The sequence below is a fragment of the Eretmochelys imbricata genome, chromosome 2 (assembly GCF_965152235.1).
Source record: "Eretmochelys imbricata isolate rEreImb1 chromosome 2, rEreImb1.hap1, whole genome shotgun sequence".
NCBI lineage: Eukaryota > Metazoa > Chordata > Testudines > Cheloniidae > Eretmochelys > Eretmochelys imbricata.
Genome location: NC_135573.1, coordinates 154,049,466 through 154,076,530, shown reverse-complemented (window position 1 = coordinate 154,076,530; position 27,065 = coordinate 154,049,466). Strand labels below are relative to the sequence as shown.

Below are 27,065 nucleotides of genomic sequence, written 5' to 3'. Positions count from 1 at the left end.
AAGATCTGTCAAACATTCCCTTTTTAATAAATGTTTTAAGTGTTTTTGCCTCCCACCTCTACCCACCTTTTGCTATTGTGTAACTTTTGACTGGTCAGTTTACTAATTTGGTAAGATTTTCTTTTAAAATATTTGAATTTCCTATTTCAAAAATGACAGATGATAAAAAATGAAAAACTGATAAAAAACAATAACACTATTGGAAAAAAATTTTAATTGTCAAATTTTAAAAGAAACAAAAAGCCCCTTGCTTTAAAAGCCAACAAAATGAAAATGCTTTAGAAAACGCTGAAATGTTTACTATTGCTTTCTCCTGACCAACTCATGTTAATTTTGCAACTTGCTTTCTGCACTAATTTAAAATTCCAGTTGGTCTTAAAGTGTACCCCGGGAGTAGCTCAACAGAGCTTATTAGAGTATGCTGGCCTTGAGGTGACAAACGCAAAGATAACTGTAGTGAGGTTTGCAGCCTAAAGAAAAAATTGCATCTGAGGATAACAATCCCCAAACTGCAAAGAGGGGTAACAGTAGATGCATTCCTTATATTAGGAGGGCCGACACAATCTCTGCTCTTCTTCTGGTTGTTTTCTCTAACATAGCAGTATTACTTCAGTCTTCTGTGAGTTGAACCTCATCCAGTTACAGTCTCAACCAGATACTTAGGGCTTGTCTACACTGGGAATTCACATCAGCATAGCTATGCCGTCTCTTAGGGATGTGTAAAATCCACATCCCGAGTGATGTAGCTATGCCAACCTAACCCCCAGAATTCTTCTGTCAACCTAGCTACCACCTCTCGGGAAGGTAGATTAGCTAGGCTGATGGGAGAACCCCTCCCAATGGCACAGGTGGTGTCTACACTGAAGTGTTACAGCAGTGTCGCTCCAGCACGGTAGCTGTGCTGCTGTAGCAGTTTAAGTGTACACATACCCTGAGTAAATCGCTCATCAGCACCAACTGCAAAAAAACTGTTTTTTGTGTGTTTTAAAAGGTGACAATTTAATTTTTTTCCCCAATAGTGTTATTGTTTTTTACAACTGGGTCAGACAAATTAAAAACTCTGGGTGAAATCCTGGGCCTACTGAAGTCAACAGGAGTTTTCCCACTGTTAGCCCTGGTCTACACTAGGAGTTGAGATCGAATTTAGCAGCATTAAATCGATTTAACCCTGCACCCGTCCACACGACAAAGCCCTTTTTTTCGACTTAAAGGGCTCTTAAAATCGATTTCCTTACTCCACCCCTGACAAGGGGATTAGCGCTGAAATCGGCCTTGCTGGGTCGAATTTGGGGTACTGTGGACACAATTAGATGGTATTGGCCTCCGTGAGCTATCCCAGAGTGCTCCATTGTGACTGCTCTGGACAGCACTCTCAACTCAGATGCACTGGCCAGGTAGACAGGAAAAGGACTGCAAACGTTTGAATTTCAATTTCTTGTTTGGCCAGCGTGGCAAGCTGCAGGTGACCATGCAGAGCTCATCAGCAGAGGTGACCATGATGGAGTCCCAGAATTGCAAAAGAGCTCCAGCATGGACCGAACGGGAGGTACGGGATCTGATTGCTCTATGGGGAGAGGAATCCGTGCTATCAGAACTCCGTTCCAGTTTTCAAAATGCCAAAACATTTGTCAAAATCTCCCAGGGCATGAAGGACAGAGGCCATAATAGGGACCCGAAGCAGTGCCGCGTGAAACTTAAGGAGCTGAGCCAAGCCTACCAAAAACCAGAGAGGCGAACAGCCGCTCCGGGTCAGAACCCAAAACATGCCGCTTCTATGATGAGCTGCACACCATTTTAGGGGGTTCAGCCACCACTACCCCAGCCGTGTTGTTTGACTCCTTCAATGGAGATGGAGGCAACACGGAAGCAGGTTTTGGGGATGAGGAAGATGATGATGATGAGGTTGCAGATAGCTCACACCAAGCAAGCAGAGAAACCGGTTTTCCCGACAGCCAGGAACTGTTTCTCACCCTGGACCTGGAGCCAGTACCCCCCGAACCCACTCAAGGCTGCCTCCCAGACCTGCCAGGTGAAGAAGGGACCTCTGGTGAGTGTACCTTTTAAAATACTATACATGGTTTAAAAGCAAGCATGTTTAATGATTCATTTGCCCTGGCATTCGTGGCTCTCCTGGATATACTCCCAAAGCCTTTGCAAAAGGTTTCTGGGGAGGGCAGCCTTATTGCGTCCTTCATGGTAGGACACTTTACCACTCCAGGCCAGTAGCAAGTGCTCGGGAATCATTGTAGAACAAAGCATTGCAGTGTAAGTTTGCTGGCGTTCAAACATCCGTTCTTTATCTCTCTGTGTTATCCTCAGGAGAGTGATATCATTCATGGTCACCTGGTTTCTTAAGGGGACATTCAGAGGTGCCCGTTCCTGCTGGGCTGTTTGCCTGTGGCTGAACAGAAGTGTTCCCTGCTGTTAGCCACGTGCTGGGGGAGGCAAAATGCAACCTTGGAACGAAAGCACATGTGATATATAAGTAATGTTAACAGCAAGGTTTACTGTGAAAGAGTGTACCCACTGTTTTATAAAATGTGTCTTTTTAAATACCACTGTCCTTTTTTTCTCCACCAGCTGCATGTGTTTCAAGGATCACAGGATCTTCTCCTTCCCAGAGGCTAGCGAAGATCAGAAGGCAAAAAAAACGCACTCGCGATGAAATGTTCTCTGAGCTCACACTGACAGAGCACAGACGAATGCGTGGAGGCAGACAATGTCAGAGTGCAGGAAAGCACAAAATGACCGGGAGGAGAGGTGGCGGGCTGAAGAGAGTAAGTGGCAGGCTGAAGAGAGGGCTGAAGCTGAAAGGTGGCGGCAGCGTGATGAGAGGAGGCAGGATTCAATGCTGAGGCTGCTGGAGGATCAAACTAATATGCTCCAGCGTATGGCTGAGCTGCAGGAAAGGCAGCTGGAGCACAGACCGCCGCTACAGCTCCTGCGTAACCAACCGCCCTCCTCCCCAAGTTCCATAGCCTCCTCACCCAGACGCCCAAGAATGCGGTGGGGGGGCCTCCGGCCACCCAGCCACTCTACCCAGAGGATTGCCCAAGCAACAGAAGGCTGGCATTCAATAAGCTTTAAAGTTTTAAACTTTTAAAGTGCTGTGTGGCCTTGTCCTTCCCTCCCCCACCACCCCTCCTGGGCTACCTTGGTAGTTATCCCCCTATTTGTGTGATGAGTGAATAAAGAATGCATGAATGTGAAGCAACAATGACTTTATTGCCTCTGCAAGCGGTGATCAAAGGGAGGAGAGGAGGGTGGTTAGCTTACAGGGAAGTAGAGTGAACCAAGGGGCGGGGGGTTTCATCAAGGAGAAACAAACAGAACTTTCACAACATAGCCTGGCCAGTCATGAAACTGGTTTTCAAAGCTTCTCAAAGCTCTGATATGCACCATGCCCTCCCGTGCTCTTCTAACCGCCCTGGTGTCTGGCTGTGCGTAACCAGCAGCCAGGCGATTTGCCTCAACCTCCCACCCCATCACCCTCCCACTCCCTCCCCCTTACTCTCACAGAAATTGTGGAGCGCACAGCAAGCAGTAATAACAGTGGGAATACTGGTTTTGCTGAGGTCTAAGCGAGTCAGTAAACTGCTCCAGCGCACCTTTAAACGTCCACATGCACATTCTACCACCATTCTGCACTTGCTCAGCCTGTAGTTGAACAGCTCCTGACTACTGTCCAGGCTGCCTGTGTATGGCTTCATGAGCCATGGCATTAAGGGGTAGTCTGGGTCCCCAAGGATAACTATAGGCATTTCAACATCCCCAACGGTTATTTTCTGGTCTGGAAATAAAGTCCCTTCCTGCAGCTTTTGAAACAGACCAGAGTTTCTGAAGATGCGAGCTTCATGTACCTTTCCCGGCCATCCCACGTTGATGTTGGTAAAACGTCCCTTGTGATCTACCAGTGCTTGCAGCACTGTTGAAAAGTACCCCTTGCGGATTTGTACTCGCCGGCTTGGTGCTCTAGTGCCAAGATAGGGATATGGGTTCTGTCTATGGCCCCACCACAGTTAGGGAATCCCATTGCAGCAAAGCCATCCGCTATGACCTGCACATTTCCCAGGGTCACTACCCTTGATATCAGCAGATCTTTGATTGCGTTGGCTACTTGCATCACAGCAGCCCCCACAGTAGATTTGCCCACTCCAAATTGATTCCCAACTGACCGGTAGCTGTCTGGCATTGCAAGCTTCCACCGGGCTATTGCCACTCGCTTCTCAACTGTGAGGGCTGCTCTCATCTTGGTATTCTTGCGCCTCAGGGCAGGGGAAAGCAAGTCACAAAGTTCCATGGAAGTGCCCTTACGCATGCAAAAGTTTCGCAGCCACTGGGAATCGTCCCAGACCTGCAACACTATGCGGTCCCACCAGTCCGTGCTTGTTTCCCGGGCCCAGAATTGGCTTTCCACCGCATGAGCCTGCCCCATTAGCAGCATGATGCCCACGTTGCCAGGGCCCGTGCTTTGAGAGACGTCTGTGTCCATGTCCACATCACTCTCGTCACCACGCTGACGTTGCCTACTCGCCCGGTTTCGCTTTGCCAGGTTCTGGTGCTGCATATACTGCTGGATAATGCATGTGGTGTTTAATGTGCTCCTAATTGCCAAAGTGATCTGAGCGGGTTCTATGCTTGCCATGGTATGGCGTCTGCACAGAAAAAAGGTGTGAAACGATTGTCTGCTGTTTCCCTGACAGAGGGAGGGGTGACTGAAAACATGGCTTACAGGGTTGGCTTACAGGGAATTAAAATCAACAAAGGGGGTGGCTTTGCGAGAAACTGAATGGCCCCCTCAAGGATAGAACTCAAAACCTCAAGGCTAGAACTCAAAACTGGATTTAGCAGGCCGTTGATTTCACAGAGGGAGGAAGGGTGGAGAAAATGAATCTGGACTATTTCTTGTTTTGAGCCACTTCATCTATCTTTATACATCTTGCTAGCAGCAGACTGTGCAGTACGACCACTAGCCATCATCATCTCCTGGGTGCTCAGCAGAAGACGGTGCAGTATGACTACTGGCCATCGTCTTCTGCTGGCTGCTGATTAAAAGACAGTGCACTGCCGATAGGACTCAATTGCCATGAGACGAAACTTAAAAGGGAAATGACCTGGCTGAGTCACTCCCATGTTTGCCCAGGCATTGCCTGACCTCATCGAGGTTGGTTAAAAGAGCACCCAGGACTATGCCGACGATGGCTACCAGTCATACTGCACTGTCTGCTGCCAAAAGGCAATAAACTGCTGCTGTGTAGCAATGCAGTACCGCGTCTGCCAGCACCCAGGAGACATATGGTGATGGTTAGCTGAGCGGGCTCCATGCTTGCCATAGTATGGTGTCTGCACAGGTAACTCAAGAAAAAAGGCGCAAAACGATTGTGTGCCATTGCTTTCACAGAGGGAGGGAGGGAACGGGTGCATGACGATATGTACCCAGAACCACCTGCGACAATGTTTTAGCCCCATCAGGCACTAGGATTTCTACCCAGAATTCAAATGGGCAGCGGAGACTGTGGGAACTGTGGGATAGCTACCCACAGTGCAATGCTCCGGAAGTTGACGGTTGCCTCGGTACTGTGGACACACTCTGCCGACTACATGCACTTAGAGCATTTGTGTGGGGACACACACAATCAACTGTACATAAACGCTTTCTACAAAACTGACTTCTATAAATTCGACCTAATTTCGTAGTGTAGACATACCCTTAGTCAGAGCTGAGTGCCATCAGCTTTCTGAAAATACCATAGCCCTGTTAACAGGCTCAAATACACACTGAAAAATAGGAGTGACAAGTGAGCCCTCTCCTTCCCCACATAAGAAAACCTTCTGGGCAGATGAGCAGTTGTCCAATGCTATCCTCGGAAAGAATGGAATGAAGCCGCTCAAGGTAAATTCCATGTAGCCATGCTAGGGATAACAAAAGCATAAAAAGAACCGTGAGTGAAATCCTGGTCTCCCTAAAGTCAAAGGCTGTTTTGGCATTGACTCTCATAGAGCCAGGACTTGAACCCCTAGTGTTTAGCAGTATAGAAGCCAGCAGACTGATCTTAAAAAAAATCCAAGCAAAACCAAGGTATTGACACTTGATCTTCAACCACTGCCAAGAGGAGATCAAACAGCACAGCAAGTTTCTGTACCAGGTTTAGTACAATCATACAGTATGATCATAGTACAATCATAAAACATGTCCAATCAGCATTTAGCTTGTGTAGATTAGGTTGGTATTATCAGTAGACAAATTAGACCCACTACAGATCCCAAAGCATTCCAGCCTCCTTTTTCTTTCTGGACTTCAAGATACCCATGTTGTATTGAAAGTTTTGCTCTCTTAAGTACCCCATGAGCTTTTAACAGTAGAAAGAACAAAGCAAAGATAACACTTGGGGGATTGGGGATGGCTTCTCTGAGAGGCTGACCTTTCCTCTTAATAGGTCAGCATGCTGCAGAGCCAGCATCTGTGGCCTTCTGAGACTTGCTCAGCTCACAAATTTGATTAAATTTTTGCTGGACTAGGCTTCACTATACATTTCCAGCAGCAGTAATCTTCTTCAGCTATTCATTTATTTACTGGCACACCTGTTTACAAACTTACAAAGGAAATATTACAATTAAACAAAATACACAAGAACAGCAGATGGATAGTGCATGATGGCAGGAATAAATTAGGCAAATTATAACAATAGAGGTGTTACAACTGCAGTGAGGAAGATAACCAAGTGTGTTGAAATCAAATGAAGGACTACTCTCATTTGATGTTTCTTCCCTTGTGAACAATCCTTCTCAGGTAAAATTTGAACAGGAAAATTTGGATTTCAGAGTGATTGCTCTACCCATTCAGGCACAGCAGAACTTCCATTAGCTTTTTCTGGTCTCCTTTTTTTAAAACCCTTTATGGGACTGAGGAACTAAGTACGAGAGAAGAGGTTACTCACCCTGTGCAGTAACTGACGTTCTTCGAGATGAGTGTCCCTGTGGATGCTCCACTTCAGGTCAAGGTGCGTCTCAGCGCCTTCAATCGGAGATTTCTACAGCAGTAGCCCTACGGGCTGCGGACGCACTGTGCCTGCCTCTCGAGCTGACAGTGTTTGAACAGCGCGTGCACAGCCCGGGCTCCTCAGTTCCTTCCCTTCAATGGAGTGTGTTACGAATTCCGAAGTAGAGGGGAGGAGGGCGGGTTGTAGAGCACCCACAGGGACACATGTCGAAGAACGTCAGTTACTGCACAGGGTGAGTAACCTCTTCCTCTTCTTTAAGAGATGTCCCTGGGGGTGTTCCACTTCAGGTGACTGAAAAGCAGTATCCCTTAGGATGGCTGGGACTTCGGATGAGGCAAGAAGGCTGTTGACAAAACAGCTCTACCCAATCTGGTGTGAGATGCTGCAGTGTGGATGAGAGCATAGTGATTAGTGAAGGTAAGGTTCGATGCCCCGGTAGCTGCCTTGCATATGTCAGACAGTGGGACGTTACGGAAAATGGCCGTGGAGGTGGAGACAGCTCTGGTAGAATGTTCCCTAATTGATGTAGGAGGTTGTATTTGCCTGAGTTGGTAAAAAAGCGTATGCAGTCAGCAATCCATTTGGAAAGTCTCTGGGTAGAGACAGCATTTCCCTGTGAGCGCCGAGTAGTAGAGACAAAAAGTCTGGGGGGGGTTTCTAAACAGTTTTGTTCTATCCAGGTAAAAGGATAATGCTCTGTGAACATCAAGAGTGTGCATTGTTGATTCAGAGGCATTAGCGTGAGGTTTTGGGGAAAATGTTGGAAGGTGTATAGGTTCATTGAGGTGAAAGGAAGAGTGTATCTTAGGTAAGAACCTTGGATGCGTGCAGAGTGTGACCTTATCATGGAAGAATGTGGTATACAGGGGGTCCGCCATAAGCGCCCCATTTCTCCTACTCATCTGGCAGACATGATTGCTATGAGGAAGGTGGTCTTCATGGATAGGTGGAGAAGGGAGCAGGTAGCCATCAGTTCAAAGGCTGTATTCATCAGGGCTTTGAGGACTAGGAGTAAATCCCAAGGTGTAGCAGATGATTTCACGTCCGGGTATAACGTCTGGATACCCTTCAGGAACCTTTTGGTGATTGGATGGGCAAAGACCATTACGTTGTCAATCTTATGGTGGAAGCGGTGATTGCCATGAGGTGGACCTTGAGTGAGCTCATAGAGAGGCCAGATGTTTTAAGGTGTAACAGGTAATCCAGTATCCGTGGGAGTGAAACAGAAACTGGACAGGTCTGCTTGTCAGTGCACCAAGATGCGAACCGTTTCCATTTATGCAGCTAGGTAGTGTGTGTGTTGTGTGTTCTGCTGTGTAGCAAGATAGTGCATACTTGGTCCGAACATGTTAACTCAACATTAGAGAACCATTGATCAGTCAGGCCCTCAGGTGGAGACGTTGTATGTCGGGGTGAAACAGTTGTCCCCTGTGTTGTGATGGGAGGTTGCTGAGTGGGGGAAGGGGAATGGGTGGCTTGACTGACATGCGCAGGAGGAAAGGGTACCACGGTTGCCTGGGCCACGCTGGGGTTATGAGAATGATGTTGGGTCTGTCTGTTTGTATGACTTTGTGTAATAGAGGCATTGGTGGGAACTCATACATGAGAGTTTTGGTCCAAGGGAGCATAAAGGCATCTCGCCATGAGTGTTTCCCCAGGCCTACTCTGGAGCAGAATGTCGGGCATTTTTTGTTTATTGCTGTGGCAAATAGATCCAGTTGGGGATAGGCCCAGGTCTGGAAGATGTTGGAAAGAATGGAGTTGTTGAGTTCCCACTCGTGCTGTATGGGGAACGATCTGCTGAGCTCATCTGCGGTGGGATTCTGAGAACCTGGCAGGTATGAGGTGGAGATATAGATAATTGTGTTGAAGGCACCAGTTCCAAAGTTTTACCGCCTCTGTGCAAAGGGAGTGTGACCGAGCTCCCCGCTGTCTGTTGATATAAAACATGCATGTGATGTTGTCGGTCATGAATCGAATTCAGCGGTTTTGGATGATGGGAAGGAAATGGAGGCAGGCATTGCGTACAGCCCGGAGCTCTAGCAAATTTATGTGAAGCTTGGTTTCTGAAGTGGCCTTGAGTAATGAGGTGGCCGATGTGTGCTCCCCATCCTGTGAGGGATGCATCTGTGATGGTAATTGAAGGGGGATCTTGTCGGAAGGGAATTCCAGTGCAGAGGTTGATGGGAGAGGTCAACCAGAGAAGTTAGTCCTTGACTTTCTGGGGCATAGTTAGTAATCTGTTTAGCCTGTGCTTGTTTGGTTTGTATACCATGGCAAGCCAACCCTGAAGTTATCGCATGTACAGGTGCGCATTTGCTACCACAAATGTGCAAGCAGCTATATGTCCTAAGAGCTGTAGGGAATCTTGGACTGTAGTCTGTGGGCTGGCACATATCTGGGTAATAAGGATGCCCATTGTGTGGAATCTGTCCTGGGGGAGAGATACCAGACCAGTGGTGGAATCGAGGTGGGTGCCCATGAAATCAATTTGTTGGGTAGGTTGTAAGGTAGATTTGTTTTTGTTTATTTGCAGGCCCAAGGTGCGGAAGCATTGAAGGGTTGCAAGAGTTGCGTGGTTCACTTCTAACTGAGTAAAAAGAAAAGGAGTACTTGTGGCACCTTAGAGACTAACCAATTTTATTTGAGCATAAGCTTTCGTGAGCTACAGCTCACTTCATCGGATGCATACTGTGGAAAATGTAGAAGATCTTTTTATACACACAAAGCATGAAAAAATACCTCCCCCCACCCCACTCTCCTGCTGGTAATAGCTTATCTAAAGTGATCACTCTCCTTACAATGTGTATGATAATCAAGTTGGGCCATTTCCAGCACAAATCCGAAAGCTTATGCTCAAATAAATGTGGTAGTCTCTAAGGTGCCACAAGTACTCCTTTTCTTTTTGCGAAAACAGACTAACACGGCTGTTACTCTGAAACCCTTCTAACTGAGTGGGAGACTTGAGGAGACAGTCGTTCAGGTAAGGAAATATGAGGATTCCTTTTTTTCTGAGATGTGCTATTACAACTGCTAGCACCTTGGAGAAGACATGTGGTGCGGTAGAGAGGCCAAATGGGAGGACTCTATATTGGTAATGTTGCGCTCCCACAGCAAACCAGAGGAAATGTTGATGGGCAGGGTGGATAGAGACATGGAAATATACGTCTTGGAGGTCAAGGATTGAAAACCAATCTCCTTGTTCCAGCGTCGGAATTATCATTGGGAGAGTAACCATCCGGAATTTCTGTTTCTTGATAAACTTGTTCAAACGTTGAAGATCGAGGATAGGGCGCCAACAGCCGTTTTTATTTTCTGTCAAGAAGTAGTGGGAGTAAAACCCTTTCCCTCTGTGTTGAAGGGGTACCTCCTCTATTGCTTCGAGATGTATGAGATGTTGTACCTCTTGACAGAGCAACTGTTCGTGAGAGGGGTCCCTGATTAGGGATGGGGTGGGAGGGTGGGTGGGAGGTAAGGCAAGGAAGGGGATGGCATAACCCAATCTGATAATTTCCAGGACCCATCTGTCCTTAGTGATGGTTTTCCAATTGGCCAGGAATGGACACAAATGGTGTCCAAAAAAAATGGTTGGTTGGAGTTGGAACTGGAGGTGATGTGAGGTTTTCTATACCCTCGACCAAGACTTCAAATTTGTTTATTTGGGTTAGGAGGGTGGGTTGCTGTTGTTTGCGAAGGGCAAATGTCTTTGGTTCCTGGGCCTATGTCTTTGGTTCCTGGGCCTATGGGTGTTGTGTATCATATTGTCCGAAAAGTGGACGTTGCGCAAAGGTATGGTAATGCAGCCGTTGGTATGGCTGATATCTACATTGTCTCTTCTTTGAGGCAGGTATTTGGATGCCTAAGGATCGGAGTGTGGCACAGGAGTCCTTCATGGAGTGAAGGACCTCATTGGTTGTAGAGACGAAGATCTTGTCTCCATCGAAAGGGAGATCTTTGACTGTATTCTGTATCTCCTTCAGAAAGGAGAAAGAAGCAAGCCATGAGGCCCGCTGCATGACGACAGCCGTGGCTGTGGATCTGGCCACTGCGTCCGCAGCATCAAGGGCAGCTTGAAGAACTGTGCGGGAGATCAATTGGCCCTCGGACACCACGGCTTTAAAATCTTGTCGTTTATCCTCCGACACAATAAATTGCATTACTTTAGCATAATTTTTGTGGTCAGAGTTTGCTAAGCGCGCCACATAGTTCGCTACTCTAAATTGAAAAGTGGAAGAAGAATACACTTTGCGGCTGAAGGAGTCCATTCCCTTGTTATCTTTGTCTGAAGGAGTGGAGTGGAAGTGCTGGTATTTGTTTTTCTGATTGGCCGTGTCGACCACTAGCGAATTAGGTGAGGGGTGCGTAAATAGAAACTCAGAACCCTTAGATAGGACAAAATATTTACGGTCCAATCTCTTGCTAGTGGGTGTTATTGTAGCTGGGGTCTGCCAAATAGCTTTAGCAGGTTCCATAATGGCCCCATTAATTGGTAGGGCTATTTTGGGGGAGGTCATAGCTTGCAGGATGTCGGTAAGCTCGTGGTATGTTTCAGGTACCTCCTCCTGGGTAATCTTGAGCTCTTCTGCTACTCTCTGAAACAACTCTAGAAAGTGAGAAAGCTCATCATCAGTAGTGGGAGGTGGTGGGGGTACCATGGCATCTTGTGGTGTTATCACTATAGAAGAGGTGTGCGGGGCAGTGTCCTTTGTAGGGGTGGCGGCCACTTCAGTTCTTATCTGGGTTTCAGTGTAAGCAGGCAGTGGAGAGGGTCTGACAGCTTTCCTCTGGGCAGCCCGTGAAAGACCTGAGTGTGGTGTGGTGTAGGTCCATGGACCCCGGTGTGGCCATCCAGGGATTGCCATACAGGGGTGTAGATAGCCTTGAGGATATGGAGATTGTGCTGTAATGTGTCTCCCAGTTGAAGGTAACTGAATCTGGGGAGAGTATTGAGAGGAAAACATCTGGTCATCATATTCCTCTTCCTCGTCCTCCCACACTTCATTGGAGGGGTTTGAAGTGGTAGGGGAGTACTGAAGGTAAGGTGCTAACGGTCTCAGTGAGAGGCTGATGCTGAGAAGAGGAGAGTCAGGAGCATGGGACACCCTTAATTCCTCTGGCTGTAAAAACTGCGGTGGAGCTGAGTGACCAGGAGTTGGTGCCAGTGTAGCTGGTGGAAGCAGAGTCTGCTGGGGCATCTGCTGGAGCACCGAAGGGTGTCCCGGGGGCGCAAGCTGGCTCCGTGGAGTAGGAGCCCCTGAGGTAGGCCCTGCAAGGGAGGCTAGAGATGTCAGGAGGCTCGGTGCTAAGAGTGGCAGCTGCAAAAGCGGTGCTGCAAGATCAAGGGTGGTGCTGCAGCTGCCGCTTGTACTGTCGGCACCGTAGCAGCTCTTGGCACCGTACTGACAGAGGAGGCCGAGGGAGAGCTGAAAGAGGCGGGCAACTGGAAGCCCTGAGCCTCGGCACCATGTAGTGGGGCAGCCGACTCACAGTCAGTGCCTGAGGTGCCTGCCACGTATAAAGTGCTGAGCAGCAGAGCGGCAGCTACTGGTGACAGGAGAGCCGGTTTTAACTTCTTCCTCAAGGAACGGCTCCTGAGGGGAGAGGAAACTGGCCATGTTTTTTTCCTTTTATTTTGCCTCTGAAGGCTGTCACAGAGGTTTGCTGGCCAGGGTCAGACACATGTCTGAGGGAGTTTTCCAGGAGCAGCTTTTTAAGCCTGAGCTCCCGGTCCTTGCGGGTTCGCGCTTTCAATTTGTTGCAGTGGACACATTTTTGGGATACATGAGACTCCCCCAAACAGCGTACACACTGTGAATGCCCGTCCGAGATGGACATGGCATCTTTACAGGAGGCGCATCTCTTGAAGCCTGGGGATCCAGGTATGACCGAAACCATGGAGGTTTTTTTTGTTTTTGTTTTTTTAAAGAAATAAATGTAACAGTTAATGTAACTTATCTAAGTATCAGAGGGGTAGCCCTGTTAATCTGGATCTGGAAAAGTGGCAAAGAGTCCTGTGGCACCTTATAGACTAACAGATGTACTGGAGTATAAGCTTTTGTGGGTGAATACCCACTTCGTTGGACCACTTTCAACCAAGCTGCCTTCTACTTTGCAATTCTCAACCAGTTCCTCCCTATTTGTTAAAATCAAATCTAGAACAGCCTCTCCCTTAGTAGCTTAGTAATAGCTTTCTCCACCAATCAAGTTTTTTAATGGTCAGTACCATAAAAAAACTATTATACAATCCCTTTTATTCCTTGACTGTGGCAGCTCAATTTTACATAATTTATTTACATGGATCCACTATTTAATTTGATTTGCTTTCCTATACGTTTTACAATTTTACAAACAAGTGTTCAGGAGAAAAGAGGAATAATTAAGGAGGATTATTCCGGCTGACCTGTATTCACCAAAAATAAGGTTAACATGTTTATTAGCAGCTATTTAAACTTTACTTTGTCATAACCTAGAAGGGCCACAAAGTTTCTTTTGTGGTCGCTGAATAAAGTAGAAACATGTTTAATGTCAAACATCATTCATATTGATCTAAATATCACTAAAAATGTTTCTTTTCAAAAAGTGAATCTTGTTGAACATTAATCCAGAAAGCTCTTCCTAGGGATCAGTTGCCAATCTTTTGAAAATCCACATCATGTTTCAAAACAGGGCTTTGACATTTTATAAAATAAGAGTGAGCATGCTCAGTACCTCATTTGCACATCTTATCCATTAAAAAAAAAAACTGGAATAGGTAAAACTGTAATCCTCTGTCAGGACTAATGAAATGCAATATTTGAAGTTTTACAATTAATCTGTTTTTGGCGTTCGGTAAGAAAAATACATGAGACTTAAAATTATCTTGTTTTGCATTCTTTTAACTCAGAAATGGATAAATTAGTTTTTGCCAAAAAAGAGAAATGAGTTGGGGGAGAATCTCTTTCACTCAATGTTTCATCCTGGAAATATTTTTGCTAAAGTTATGACAGGCTGGAAAAAGGGTTTTTTAATAAAAAGTCTTTCTAACCCTTAATTAGCCAGTCACTAGAGTGTAACATGTCATCTTATACAGTTATCTAAGGACTTTTCTACACAGCAAGTAACTGAACTGCAAGCCAGGGTGTGAATCTATAGCCCACCAGCTACAGTCCCAGATTTTTACTGCACTATAGCTGAGTCGACATGGGATGTTACTGTGTGGCAAGCTGGTGCGTTGTAGATTCAGACCCTGGCTTGCAGCACACTAACTTGCTCTGCAGACAAGCCCTAAGCAATGTTTTGGCATGACAAAGCGGGGATGTGCCACATAACAGAGCGTAAAAAGCAGAAGAGGCTCATTTAGTTCCCTATTAATATATGCTAATTTCTGTGATGGAAGATACTTTGCATCTGAAAAAATATTACAAAATATGAGATGGTTGTACTGAATTACATTGTCCCTAGCGCAAGAAAGATAAAGGGAAACAAAACTGACTTGGACAGCTGAATTGTACAATCCTTAAATCCTCATTTTATTTATTTTAAAACTAGGGTGTTGATTAATCACAGGTAACTCACGCAATTAACTTAAAAACATTAATTGTGATTAAAAAAATTAATCACGATTAATCGCAGTTTTCATCGCACTGTTAAACAATAGAATACCAATTGAAATGTATTAAATATTTTGGATGTTTTTCTGCATTTTCATACGTATTGTATTCTGTGTTGTAATTGAAATCAAAGTGTATATTATTTTTATTACAAATATTTGCACTGTAAAAATGATAAGCTAAAGAAAAAGTATTTTGCAGCTCACCTCATACAAGTCCTGTAGTGCAATCTCTTTATCATGAAAGTGAAATTTACAAATGTAATTTTTTTTGTTACATAACTGCACGCAAAAAACAAACAATGGAAAACTTCAGAGCCTACAAGTCCACTCAGTCCTACATGTTCAGCCAATCACTAAGACAAACAAGTTTGTTTACATTTACAGGGGATAATGCTGCCCACTTCTTATTTACAATGTCACCAGAAAGTGAGAACAGGCATTTGCATGGCACTTTTGTAGCTGGCATTGGAAGTTATTTACATGCCAGGTCTGCTAAACATTCGTATGCCCCTTCATGCTTCAGCCACCATTCCAGAGGACATGCTTCCATGCTGATGATGCTCATTAAAAAATAATGTGTTAATTAAATTTGTGATTGAACTCCTTCAGGGAGAATTGTATGTCTCCTGCTCTGTTTTACCTGCATTCTGCCATATATTTCACGTTATAGCCATCTCGGATGATGACCCAGGACATGTTGTTCATTTTAAGAACACTTTCACTGCAGATCTGACAAAATGCAAAGAATGTACCAATGTGAGATTTCTAAAAATAGACACAGCCCTCGACCCAAGGTTTAAGAATCTGAAGTGCCTTCCAAAATCTGAGAGGGACGAGGTATGCAGCATGCTTTCAGAAGTCTTAGAAGACAACACTCCAATGCGGAAACTACAGAACCCGAACTACCAAAAAGAAAATCGACGTTCTGCTGGTGGCATCTGACTCAGATAATGAAAATGAACACGTCAGTCAGCATTGCTTTGGATTGTTATCGAGTAGAACCATCAACATGGACACATGTCCCCTGGAATGGTGGTTGAAGCATGACGGGACATATCAATCTTTAGTGCATCTAGCACATAAATATCTTGCAATGCCGGATACAACAGTGCCATGGGGATGCCTGTTCTCACTTTCAGGCAACATTGTAAACAAGAAGTGGGCAGCATTATCTCATGCAAATTGTAAACAAACTTGTTTGTCTGAGGGATTGGCTGAACAAGAAGTAGGACTGAGTGGACTTGCAAGCTCTAAAATTTTACATTGTTTAATTTTTGAATGCAGGGGATTTTGTACATAATTCTACATTTTTAAGTTCAACTTTTGTGATAAAGAGATTGCACAACAGTACTTGTATTAGGTAATTGAAAAATACTATTTATTTTGTTTTTTTTCAGTGCAAATACTTGTAATCAAAAATAAATAAAAAGTGAGCACTGTACACTTTGTATTCTGTATTGTAATTGAAATCAATATATTTGCAAATGTAGAAAACCTCCAATAATATTTATATAAATGGCATTCTATTATTGTTTAACAGTGCGATTAATTGTGATTAATTTTTAATCGCTTGACAGCCCAATTTAAAACATACTCATATTTATTATGTTGCCTTCAATTTGTTAAGAGTTTTGGTATGTCAAAAAGGGACACGTAGAAAACAGCAAGACAACAAAATTAAAGCTTAAAAAAGCAGACGTCATTTGGTACATTGTTGAGAGATCTGAACCCTCAGGAAAAAGTATGCATACTTGATACCACACCTTTCTCATCAGAACATCTTAAAGAATTCACAAATATGTTCATGTTTCTGTTGCCAGTTAACTTGCCAGAGTTGCAGGTGGATATTGCGAAAAGGATGATTCTGTGCTTCATGCTACTACATCAGGTTTCAGAGGATTACAGATAAACTTAGAGATGGAAAAATGTATTAGGCATCCCTGATATCCATTAATGGTAAAATTTTAATATTCAGACCAAAATGAAGGTATCTTATTGTTCTTTAGATTCCTTATCAAATCTGCATCAGGTGCCATTTATTTCAGCTACAAAAAAATTGACTCACTGTTCTTGCTGCTTGTAATAATATTAAAAGCATGTAGCCCTAAATGCTCCTTGCACCGAAAAAGTAGTTGATTAAAACACTACACTATAAAGATTAAAAACATATGCTACATACATACGTATGTTTATTTAAGCTTTATGCAACAGTGGTTTTAATGTTTCAATAAATATTGAAACATTTGATTGCAAGTTGATTGCATATTGGTAGGATTGTCTGTTACTTACTATTTCATGAGCAAACAGAACAACACTGTAAAGTACAATACATGCTGGAAAAAGTTACGATGTAGTTTTCCTATGGTATAACTAAGGAAAACCAACTATGGAGGTTTCAATTGCTGCCCTACACTATTTAAATGCCTTAGCCTTTTTTACAGCTTTAGAACATACTAACCTCCAAGAATGCCTCAAACGCTATATTGGCATATCTGATTCCCCTTCTCACCAGGGTTTCATTCCCAAACCATTTCAAAATTCAACTCAGAACACACTTCTTTTTTACTGCCCACAGTCAGTGAGCATTTGGCCAGTTTCCTATACCAGTGCTTACATGTAACAGCTTTTCTTATCTCTTCTTGTCTACTGTCCCTATCTGCTCCTCTCTCACTTTTTTATGATACCATTTTGACCCTTATATGTGTCGTACATTGCCCCTTCAATTCAGTGCAGAAGGGGGTTTGGTCAGACCAGCGGGGGATAGACAACTCTTTGGGTCCTAAGGAAGGCACTGTGACTTTTCCCTTCTCCAGGTTTACTCTCCTCATGGGCACCAGGAATGCCTACACAGGTGTGACAAGTCATGGGACTATGCCACCCTGTGAAAATCCATGACTAGCCAGTTTGAGGATGGGTTACTGGATCCAATTGGCTCCTGCATCATCCCCCTCTAGGGATACAAGGCCTCCTGGGAATGGTTGGCCATTCAGCCCCCACCCAGCCCTCCCTTGTGGTCTGTATGTGCCTGGCTGGATCTCTGGGGATATGGTGGGCCTAGCCAGATCACCTTTTTAGTGGTTGGGAAGGGATTTTCCCCACCAGTCAAGACTGGCCTATTTCAGACTGGGTTTTTTACCTCCTTCACAGAAGCCCAGAGGATTGGCTGGTTACTTAGGCCAAGTCTACACCTAAAAATTAGATTGATCTAGCTACATAGCTCAGGACTGTGAAGAATGCCACTCCCTGTGTGACATAGTTTGGTTAACCTAACCCCCACTGTAGACAGAAGAATTCTTCCATCCACCTAGCTACCACCTCTTGGAGAGGCAAATTAACTACATCCATAGAAAAAAACCTTCTGTTGAGTAGGAAGCATCTATACCAGGGGTGGTTAATAGGTGGACTGTGGACCAAATCTGGACTGCCATAGGCTTTTGAATGGACCACAAAATCTTTGTATTTACTTATTATCATTATTACTTTTTAAATTATTTACTCTGGAATCTGGACCTTGACTATACCTTGCCCAAGAAATTTGGACCTTGCCAAAAAATAATTGATCATCCCTGATCTACACTACGGTGCTACAGGAGCACAGCTGTGCCACTGTAGCTACTATAGCGTAGACATATCTTGAGGGTAGTGAAGAGGAATAACACATTTAAAACAAAAACAAACAAAAACCAGCTTTGTTACAGCTTGCATCCAGCATCCAGTGTGAATGAATGGACTAAAAGGGTGACCTGAACACCAGACTCAGGAGGGACTGACACAGACTGAAATTGGTTTGGGACAAGGGTGGTCTTAAGTTTCCGCAGACAGAGGCCTGGTTTATACTAAAATGTTGGGTTGACCCAGCTTCATCACTCCAGGGGTTTGAAAAATTCCCATCCTTGTGCAATGTAGTTAAACTGACTAACTCCTGATGGAAGAATTCTACCACCTCTCAGGGAGGTGGATTATCTACACTGACAGGAGAATCCCTTCTGTCAGTGTAGGTAGCATCTAATCCAGGGGTGGGCAAACTTTTTGGCCTGAGGGCCACATCCAGGTTGCGAAACTTTAAGGAGGGCCGGGTAGGGAAGGCTGTGCCTCCCCAAACAGCCTGGACCCCACCCCTTATCCTCCCCCTCCCACTTCTCGCCCCCTGACTGCCCCCCTCAGAACCACTGACCCATCCAACCCCCCCGCTCCTTGTCCCCTGACTGCCCCTTCCTGGGACCCCTGCCCCTAACCGTTCCCTGGGACCCCACCCCCATCCGACTGCCCCCTGTCCCCTGACTGCCCCCCAGGACTCCCAGGCCCTTATCCAACCCCTCCCCCCCCACCATGCTGCTCAGAGTAGCAGGAGCTCGCAGCCATACCACCGCCCTGCCCGGCAGGAGTGCTGGCGTCGCGTCATGCTGAGGCTGCAGGGGAGGGGGGGACAGTGGGGAAGGGGCCACGGGCTAGCCTCCCCAGCCGGGAGCTCAAGGGCTGGGCAGGATGGTCCTGAGGTCTGGATGTGGCCTGAGGGCCATAGTTTGCCCACCTCTGATCTAAACTGAAGTGCTACAGAGGCGCAATTGCAGCTGTAGCATTTAAAGAGTAGACAAACCCTCAGTCACCTTCCTGAGTACTCTCATCCTCCATACAAGAAGAGGGTTTAAAGGATCTCAGCACAGGCTGAGTCCCCAGTTGAAGGCTACTGGGGTAAAGCTGAGTCCCATCTCCCCCTCTTGGTTAAACTGGATAATCTTACCACACTGGATGCAAATAACTACCCGCTAGTTAAAAAGTAGGGTGGGACGGCGGCTTCACTCTCATTCCCATATACATGTTTTGGGATTCATTTAACAGAGTTGTGGGCTGCTGCATGAAACTCATTCCTGTTGAATTTGTCCGGTTTTCTGCAGGTTTGGAGTAGTATGAGATTCTTGTATAATGGGCACTAAAAATCATGGATTTAGCAGAGACACTGGTTTTATGGCCCATTACAACAATTTCTAACACACCCTGCTGCAAGCTAACCCTTGATTGTCCCACGATTGCAGAGTTGTTAATCACTCACTTCATTGTAAGTGGTCTCCTACAACATGGAACACCTTATGCTTAACAATGTGTCCCATCGTGTATTTAGCTTAGACACTCTGGTTATCTTCTCCAGGCCTGAGGAAGAGCTCTGTGATGCTTGAAAGCTTCCACCAACAAAAGTTGGTCCAATAGAAGACATTTCATCAGCCACATTATCTCTCTTATATAAAAATATACTGTATTGTAAACCATATTCTGTTTGTGCATACAAACTTGAGATTGTTTGTGCATGTGTTAATGCTTATTATATAGTATTTAAAAGCCTTTACATAAAAGTCTGTTTACTTCTAAAAATATATATTATAATTATCACCAATGTATGAAATGAAAAACAATGATGAATTAGATTTCTAAGATGTTTCCTCAACATAATTTCTTTCTACATTATCATACAGGAATATTACACAGTATACTAATTTGCATCTATTTGAACATTAAATTTTCCAACTGTGGCATGTCATTTGTGACAACCATCTGCTCAGACGTCACTTTTCTCTTAATCAGTTCACTTAACATTAAAGTCAACAATAACAATTTCTACAGAGACACTGTAAAAGTGATAAAGTTGTTTAAATTTTTGCATTTAATTTACCATGCACTCCTACCACTTGTGTTCTAACTAGATAACATTTCTGGAGCATCAAACAAAATGAAAAAAAAATACAAAACCCAACGTAAAGCCTGAGTTCTTCAAGCTCTGCATGTTCTTGCATAATAAAAATGTGTTATAGTTCTGATCAGAGACCACTGGAATGTTATAAACTCCTATGTTAGTTAAAAAGCTGAGTTAAGAGCGATTTCAAGACTCACAATTCAGTTTCTTTAAGGAGAATGAAAGTTTAAAAAGATCGAAGGTTAATCTTGGGGCATAACTCAGTTGCACACAACAGCATTTGTTTTTATCTCTTTAGATAGATATATAGATAGAGCATTGATAACTACATAAACAAAATCCCTTTGTTTTAAAATGAAGTTATTTATGTTGAAAAAAGTCATGTATTCAAAAGTTAGGAAGCACTAGGATTAAGGGTAGCACAGGCAATCTTAATCCTTCCCCTTGTGTGTACGTATCTGTGACCCAGAAACCTCTTGATGCCAACTGGCTGAGCACACAGGGTGACAGGAACCACCTGGGTTCACCAAAAGAATGTCATGTAAGGTTTCTAATGTCAGTCTACATTACGCTGGTCATCATAATCATTGCAAGAGGTATGTATGGAAAATAAGTGAGGAGCTAGGTATAGAAACTAAAAATCATGTTCTTGAGGTCTGCAGTTAACAAAAGTCATGCCTTGAGACAAGCTTCTCCAGACAGGAGCTGGGAAACACTTATCTCCGTTGTTGCCCATTGTGTGTGTTATCATAGCAACCTGTTAGCATACTGAGTCAAAAGCTACTTCAGAGATTGTGAAGACTTCAGAGGAAAATCAACAGGAAGAAGTAAACAGCACAGAGGGTGGGACCCTATTTTCAGGTGCAGATCAAAGGTTTGGTCTGGTCTATCTGGAGGTGCAGAGACTTTGGGTAGGCTATTCTGTAGGAAAAAGGGAACATCCTGTGAGTTAAGTTTAGGCTCTAGAAAGGATGTTATGGTTTTGTTTTATATGTAACTATTTGTTTCCAATATTCTTACTTCCCATCATTTGAATCTCTATTCCTTGACAATATACTTATTTTTGTTTATAGTATAAATATATCTAAGTGCTGTGTGTTGAGTGGAGTGGTGACCCTGACTTAAAACTGGTGAGCTGAGGTATATTATTCCTTAGGGAAAAGGGGATCTAAGAATCTTGAGAGTGTTCAGTGGAACAGAGGCTGGACACTACAGGGGAATGCTCAGAGGACTTGGCAGATTGTGTGTGTGCCTGTCACTAACCTGAGAGACAAGATGGGTGAAATAGTATCTTTTTTTGGACCAACTTCTTCAAGCCTGGAGCAGAGCTGTGTGTGTGTCAGCTCGAAAGCTCGTCTTTCTCTCTCACCAACAGAGGTGGGTCCAATAAAAGACATTACCTCACCCATGTGGTCTTTCTCATATCCTGGGACCAACATGGCTACAACAACATCACAAATATCACTAACCTGTACAACCAGAGCGAGGCCTGGAAGGCAATGGTATGATATTTCCCACAACACCTTACCCAGAGCCTCAGCAACCATAAAGCCAGTATTCACCATACAGCAGACACTAAAGATAACCTCCTTCAGCACTGCAATGCTAATGTATGACTACTTGCGAATCTGGAATGCAAAACCTTTTAACTTCTTTCTTCCCAAAGCCTAAAGGACTAAAGCCTATAGGGCCACTCTGAGGAGCTGTCTCTTGCATGACAACACATAGTTTGGTACCTTAGAGCAGTGGTTCTCAAAGCTGGTCTGCCGTTTGTTCAGGGAAAGCCCCTGGCGGGCCGGACTGGTTTGTTTACCTGCTGCATCCGCAGGTTCGGCCGATCGCCGCTCCAGGCCAATGGGGCTGCGGGAAGCGGCGCGGGCCAAGGGACATGCTGGCCGCCCTTCCCGCAGCCCCCATTGGCTTGGAGCGGCAAACCGTGGCCAGTGGGAGCCGTGATCGGCCGAACCTGCGGACACAGCAGGTAAACAAACAGGTCTGAAAAAGCAGCAGACCGGCTTTGAGAACCACTGTCTTAGAGGACAGTGCTAACAGCCTAAATATATTGTCAGATGCAATATAAATATGATGTAGTGTAATCAGGGCCTCAATGTAATCTAATTTGCACATTTGCTTGTGCACTATGGATTTTCTTTAAAATTCTCTAAAAACTATTCCTTGCATGGTCCTTTACTTTGACAACTGACAGATATTTTTCTTTTCATAAGAGGGGTTTCCCAAAGATGTGTTTCAGAGGTCAAATGTCACAATGACCTAGAAAAAAATTACTGAATCAGATCCCCAGTTCCGCTCAATATTTTGATCTGAAGTTTATTTTGACAGAAATGACAGCCTTGACAAATGCCTATACCATTTTATGGGCTACAGTAGATAATAAATCTGAACTGAGAAGTGGACTAACATTTTTCTGATTTCTTTTTTTTTTAAAAGATTCCTTATTCCTTCTTACCTGAATTAAAAAAAAACTCATTAAAGCTATTTATTGTAATGATATTGATAGACTCCTTTATTTATTCATATTTTAATAATGTATTTATAATGTCCTTAATCAGAAATCAAGCTGAAATGCGATATTTATGCCAATGAAGTATAAACCATTTGTGAAGGCTTTAAAGTAAAGCAGAAAATAAATCCTTACATGTAGCTCCTTGTTTACATATATTCACATGCAATTCTACCAAATAGCTGCAGGATTTCACATATTAAAAGTGAAGATTACGGTCAGGAATATTATCATGATTTTATCTTTTTCTTTTCTTTTTTGGAAGGAAACTTATTACTTACCCAACATTTTCTGCATCTTCATCACACTCAGCCCTGTACTTGCAAGCCCCACATTTGGAGTGTTTTCTGTGAACTTCTGTTCCAGATCCTTCATACTCTAAATAAAACAAGGCAGTGTCATCAGAAAATATGACTTCTTTTACATTATGCTATGACTCTGTCTACGCAAATTAGCTTGTGTCAGGGTTCCTTCCCCCACTCTGAACTTTAGGGTATAAATGTGGGGACCCACATGCAAGATCCCCTAAGCTTATTTTACCAGCTTAGGTTAAAACTTCCCCAAGGCACAAAGTCTTTGCCCTTAGATTAGGTAAAACGCTGCCACCACCAAGTGCTTTAACAAACCAACACTCAGCTAAGGACCACTTGGAGTTCCTATTTCCCCAAAATATCCCCCCAAGCCCTTACACCCCCTTTCCTGGGGAGGGTTGAGAATAAACAAGATGAGCACAGACCAGCCTTGGATTTTTAAGGCCCAAAAAAACCTAGTCACATTCTTAAAAAACCAGAACTTTATTAGAAGAACAAAAAAGATAAGAGAACAACTCTAAGATCAGAATGGAAGATAATCTTACAGGCAGTCAGATTCAAAACATAGAGAATCCCTCTAGGCAAAACCTTAAGTTACAAAAAGACACACAAACAGGAATACACATTTCCTCCAGCACAGCAAATTTCACAAGCCAAAACAAAGAAAACCTAATGCATTTTCTAGCTAGATTACTTACGAACTTTACAGGAGTTGGAGGGCTTGCATCCTTGATCTGTTCCCAGCAAAGGTATTACACAGACAGACAAAAGCCTTTTCTCCCCCTCCAGATCTGAAAGTATCTTGTCCCCTCATTGGTCATTTTGGGTCAGGTGCCAGCCAGGTTACCTGAGCTTCTTAACCCTTTGCAGGTAAAAGGACTTTGCCTCTGGCCAGAGGGATTTTATAGCACTGTATACAGAAAGGTGGTAACCCTTCCCTTTATATTTATGGCAGCTTGCCTTTCAACAGGAAAGCAGCTTGTAGGCATAGCGTTGTCATGTATTTATACCACAGTCATTAGCTTCACTAGTATTACTTCTTCCAAAATTGGGCAACAACTAAAGTTTGATAGAGTGATAACAATTACAAGATAGCACACAAAAACAAAAAAAAACCCAACCAAACAAAAACCATTGCTTCATTTGCTATTTACTACTCCTTTATTGTTGTACAGAGTGATTTGCTATTGATTTTCCTCAGTTCTCTAAATCCAACACTAATATACATACTAGCTCATTTTAAGGAAACTTTATTTGACACTAACACCATATAAAACATGCACCTTTTAATACCATTTGACTGGTAATTTAATGATGTTCATGTAAAGAATGTATACATAGCCAAGCAGAAAGAAAGGAAAAAATTTTAATTGAAGTTCTGTAATTATAGACATAGTTCCATATAACTACTTGTTACATGTAATGATTTTTTCCTCTACGTCCCTGAGGATAGATTTTCTTCTACTTTGTACTAGATTATACTAATTTCTCATAGTTCCAGCCTATTCCTTTTCATGCTTATCATCATCAGTGGTTTAGGACATACAGAAGACCCAGAGCATTATCCTGATAAGATACTGATAGAAATGGAACTTCCTGTAGAAGATAGAACACATCTCCAAGGTTCAAAAATATTGGTCCTACAGGCAACAGCATTATTCTTGTGGTTCACACTGACATCACAGCTCATCAGTCACATGGGAGGAAAATGTAGATCCACAATGTTCTGATGTAGGATATCTAGAATTTGATAGATGCCTAATTTATAACTGTCAAGTATCAGAGGGGTAGCCGTGTTAGTCTGGATCAGTAAAAGCGGTAAAGAGTCCTGTGGCACCTTATAGACTAACAGACGTATTGGAGCATAAGCTTTTGTGGGTGAATATCCACTTTGTCGGATGCATGTAGTGGAAATTTCCAGAGGCAGGTATAAATACAAGCAAGCAAGAATCAGGTTAGGGATAACGAGGTTAGTTCAATCAGGGAGGATGAGGTCCTCTTCTAGCAGTTGAGGTGTGAACACCAAGGGAGGAGAAACTGCTTTTGTAGTTGGCTAGCCATTCACAGTCTTTGTTTAATCCTGAGCTGTTTATAACAATTTATAACTGTTATGACACATTTGGTGGAATATCATAGTAAATGGTGTTCTCTTTTTTTCTCTCCACGAGTTCATAAAAAATATCAAGCTGATCAAGAAAAATATAGTTTTCAAATTCAAAGTGCAGAACAATGTAACCAGAAGAATATTAAGATCTTCAGAGGTACAAAAATTTCACTGGGCCAAAAGTACTGCATTGTTAGAAGGACATGGTGTATTTTAAAGGCATTATTACATGTCAAACATTGCATGTCAGATCACCGTGAATCTCTACACACTACAGGATCCTTATACACCATAATGACTTATATTTCTGTTAATTGATTCTAAATTAAAAACTCCCCAGGAAAGCAGAATATGAAAACATGTTTCATATTTCAAAGCTCACATTTTTTCTAAACTATTGTCACAGCTTTCTTGCCTTTATTAGTGGCCAAGTTAAAGCTAAATATAAAATCTACTTGAGCCAAACACACACATTAAAAATGAAACACATTTTAATGTTAGATGGGCAATATAAATATAAAATTATCAAACACAACCAAAGCTGTGTCTAGTTATATTTTATAATACATTTATATGTATGATGAGTGCACCTTAAAGAATTAAATCTGTCTTTATCCTTTTAAGAACACAATTTTTTCCATACTGGAATAAAAATAATATTGCATTATTTTTATTCCATACTGGAATAAAAATAATGGTATAATAATATACCATTAAAGGAACACTCTAACATCACAATACAGTGATTAAAAAAATTGTTTAAAATAATTTCAGATACTAACCTGTCCCTGAGTCACACTGCCAATTTTGGTGGGTTTTACAACCACATTTTCCTACTTTTAAAGTGTTTTTCTCTGTTTTGTTGACTTTAAAAAGACTCAAACAGGGGAAACTGACTATACTGAAACAGTGAAATTGACTATACAAAATACAAAATGTTGTCAAAGATAAAGTTAGTAACAGAGAAAAGTATTTTCTCTCATCTCCTTCTCTTATAGTGGTCATGTGCTATTTGTAACAATAGCCAGTTAAACAAATTATGCCAGAAATGTAAATTCTAAGTTGTTGGTATCCCTTAAATGCAGCATGCCTGGGAGTATGGAAGAGGAAGAAGCCCCCTTGTACCTACATGGCTTCTTGGACCTTAGGTCTAGATGCACTTGGAGCAGATAAACTGGGATTAGATAGACAAAGAGATGAGTAAAGTCTTGGCCCCATTTCTTACTCAGTTGCCAGCACAGCTGAAAAAGCATGAGGAGAGCTGGATGCAATAATTTATAGTTGATATAAATTCAGAGTGATAGATTCATAGATTATAAAGACAGAAGGGACCACTGTCATAATCTAGTCTGACCTCCTGTATAGCAGTGGTTCTCTAAGCCGGTCTGCCGCTTGTTCAGGGAAAGCCCCTGGCAGGCTGGACCGGTTTGTTTACCTGCCGCGTCTGCAGGTTCGGCCGATCGCGGCTCCCCCTGGCTGCGGTTCGCTGCTCCAGGCCAGTGGGGGCTGTGGGAAGGGCAGCCAGCATGTCCCTTGGCCTGCGCTGCTTCCTGCAGCCCCCATTGGCCCGGCGCAGCGAACCACAGTCAGTGGGAGCCGCGATTGGCCGAATCTGCAGACGCGACAGGTAAACAAACCAGTCTGGCCCGCCAGGGGCTTTCCCTGAACAAGCGGCAGACTGGCTTTGAGAACCACTGCTGTATAGCACAGGCCATAGGACTTCCCTGAATCAATTCCTGTTTGAACTAGAGCACACCTTTTGGAAAAACATCCAATCTTGATTTTAAAGTTTCCACAGATGGAGAATCTATCAAACCCTGGGTCAATTGTTCCATGGTTAATTATCCTAAT

The 27,065-nt window shown here is 43.5% G+C and overlaps 1 protein-coding gene across 1 annotated transcript in view; it reads right to left on the bottom strand.

The window, feature by feature from the left end:
* Window positions 1–27,065, bottom strand: part of TMEFF1 (transmembrane protein with EGF like and two follistatin like domains 1) — a 229,096-nt gene that overhangs the window by 30,832 nt on the left and 171,199 nt on the right. The window contains exon 6 of the mRNA XM_077809187.1: window positions 23,081–23,177. Within this exon, the coding sequence (XP_077665313.1) occupies window positions 23,081–23,177 (97 nt within the window). The remainder of the gene's footprint in view (window positions 1–23,080; window positions 23,178–27,065) is intronic.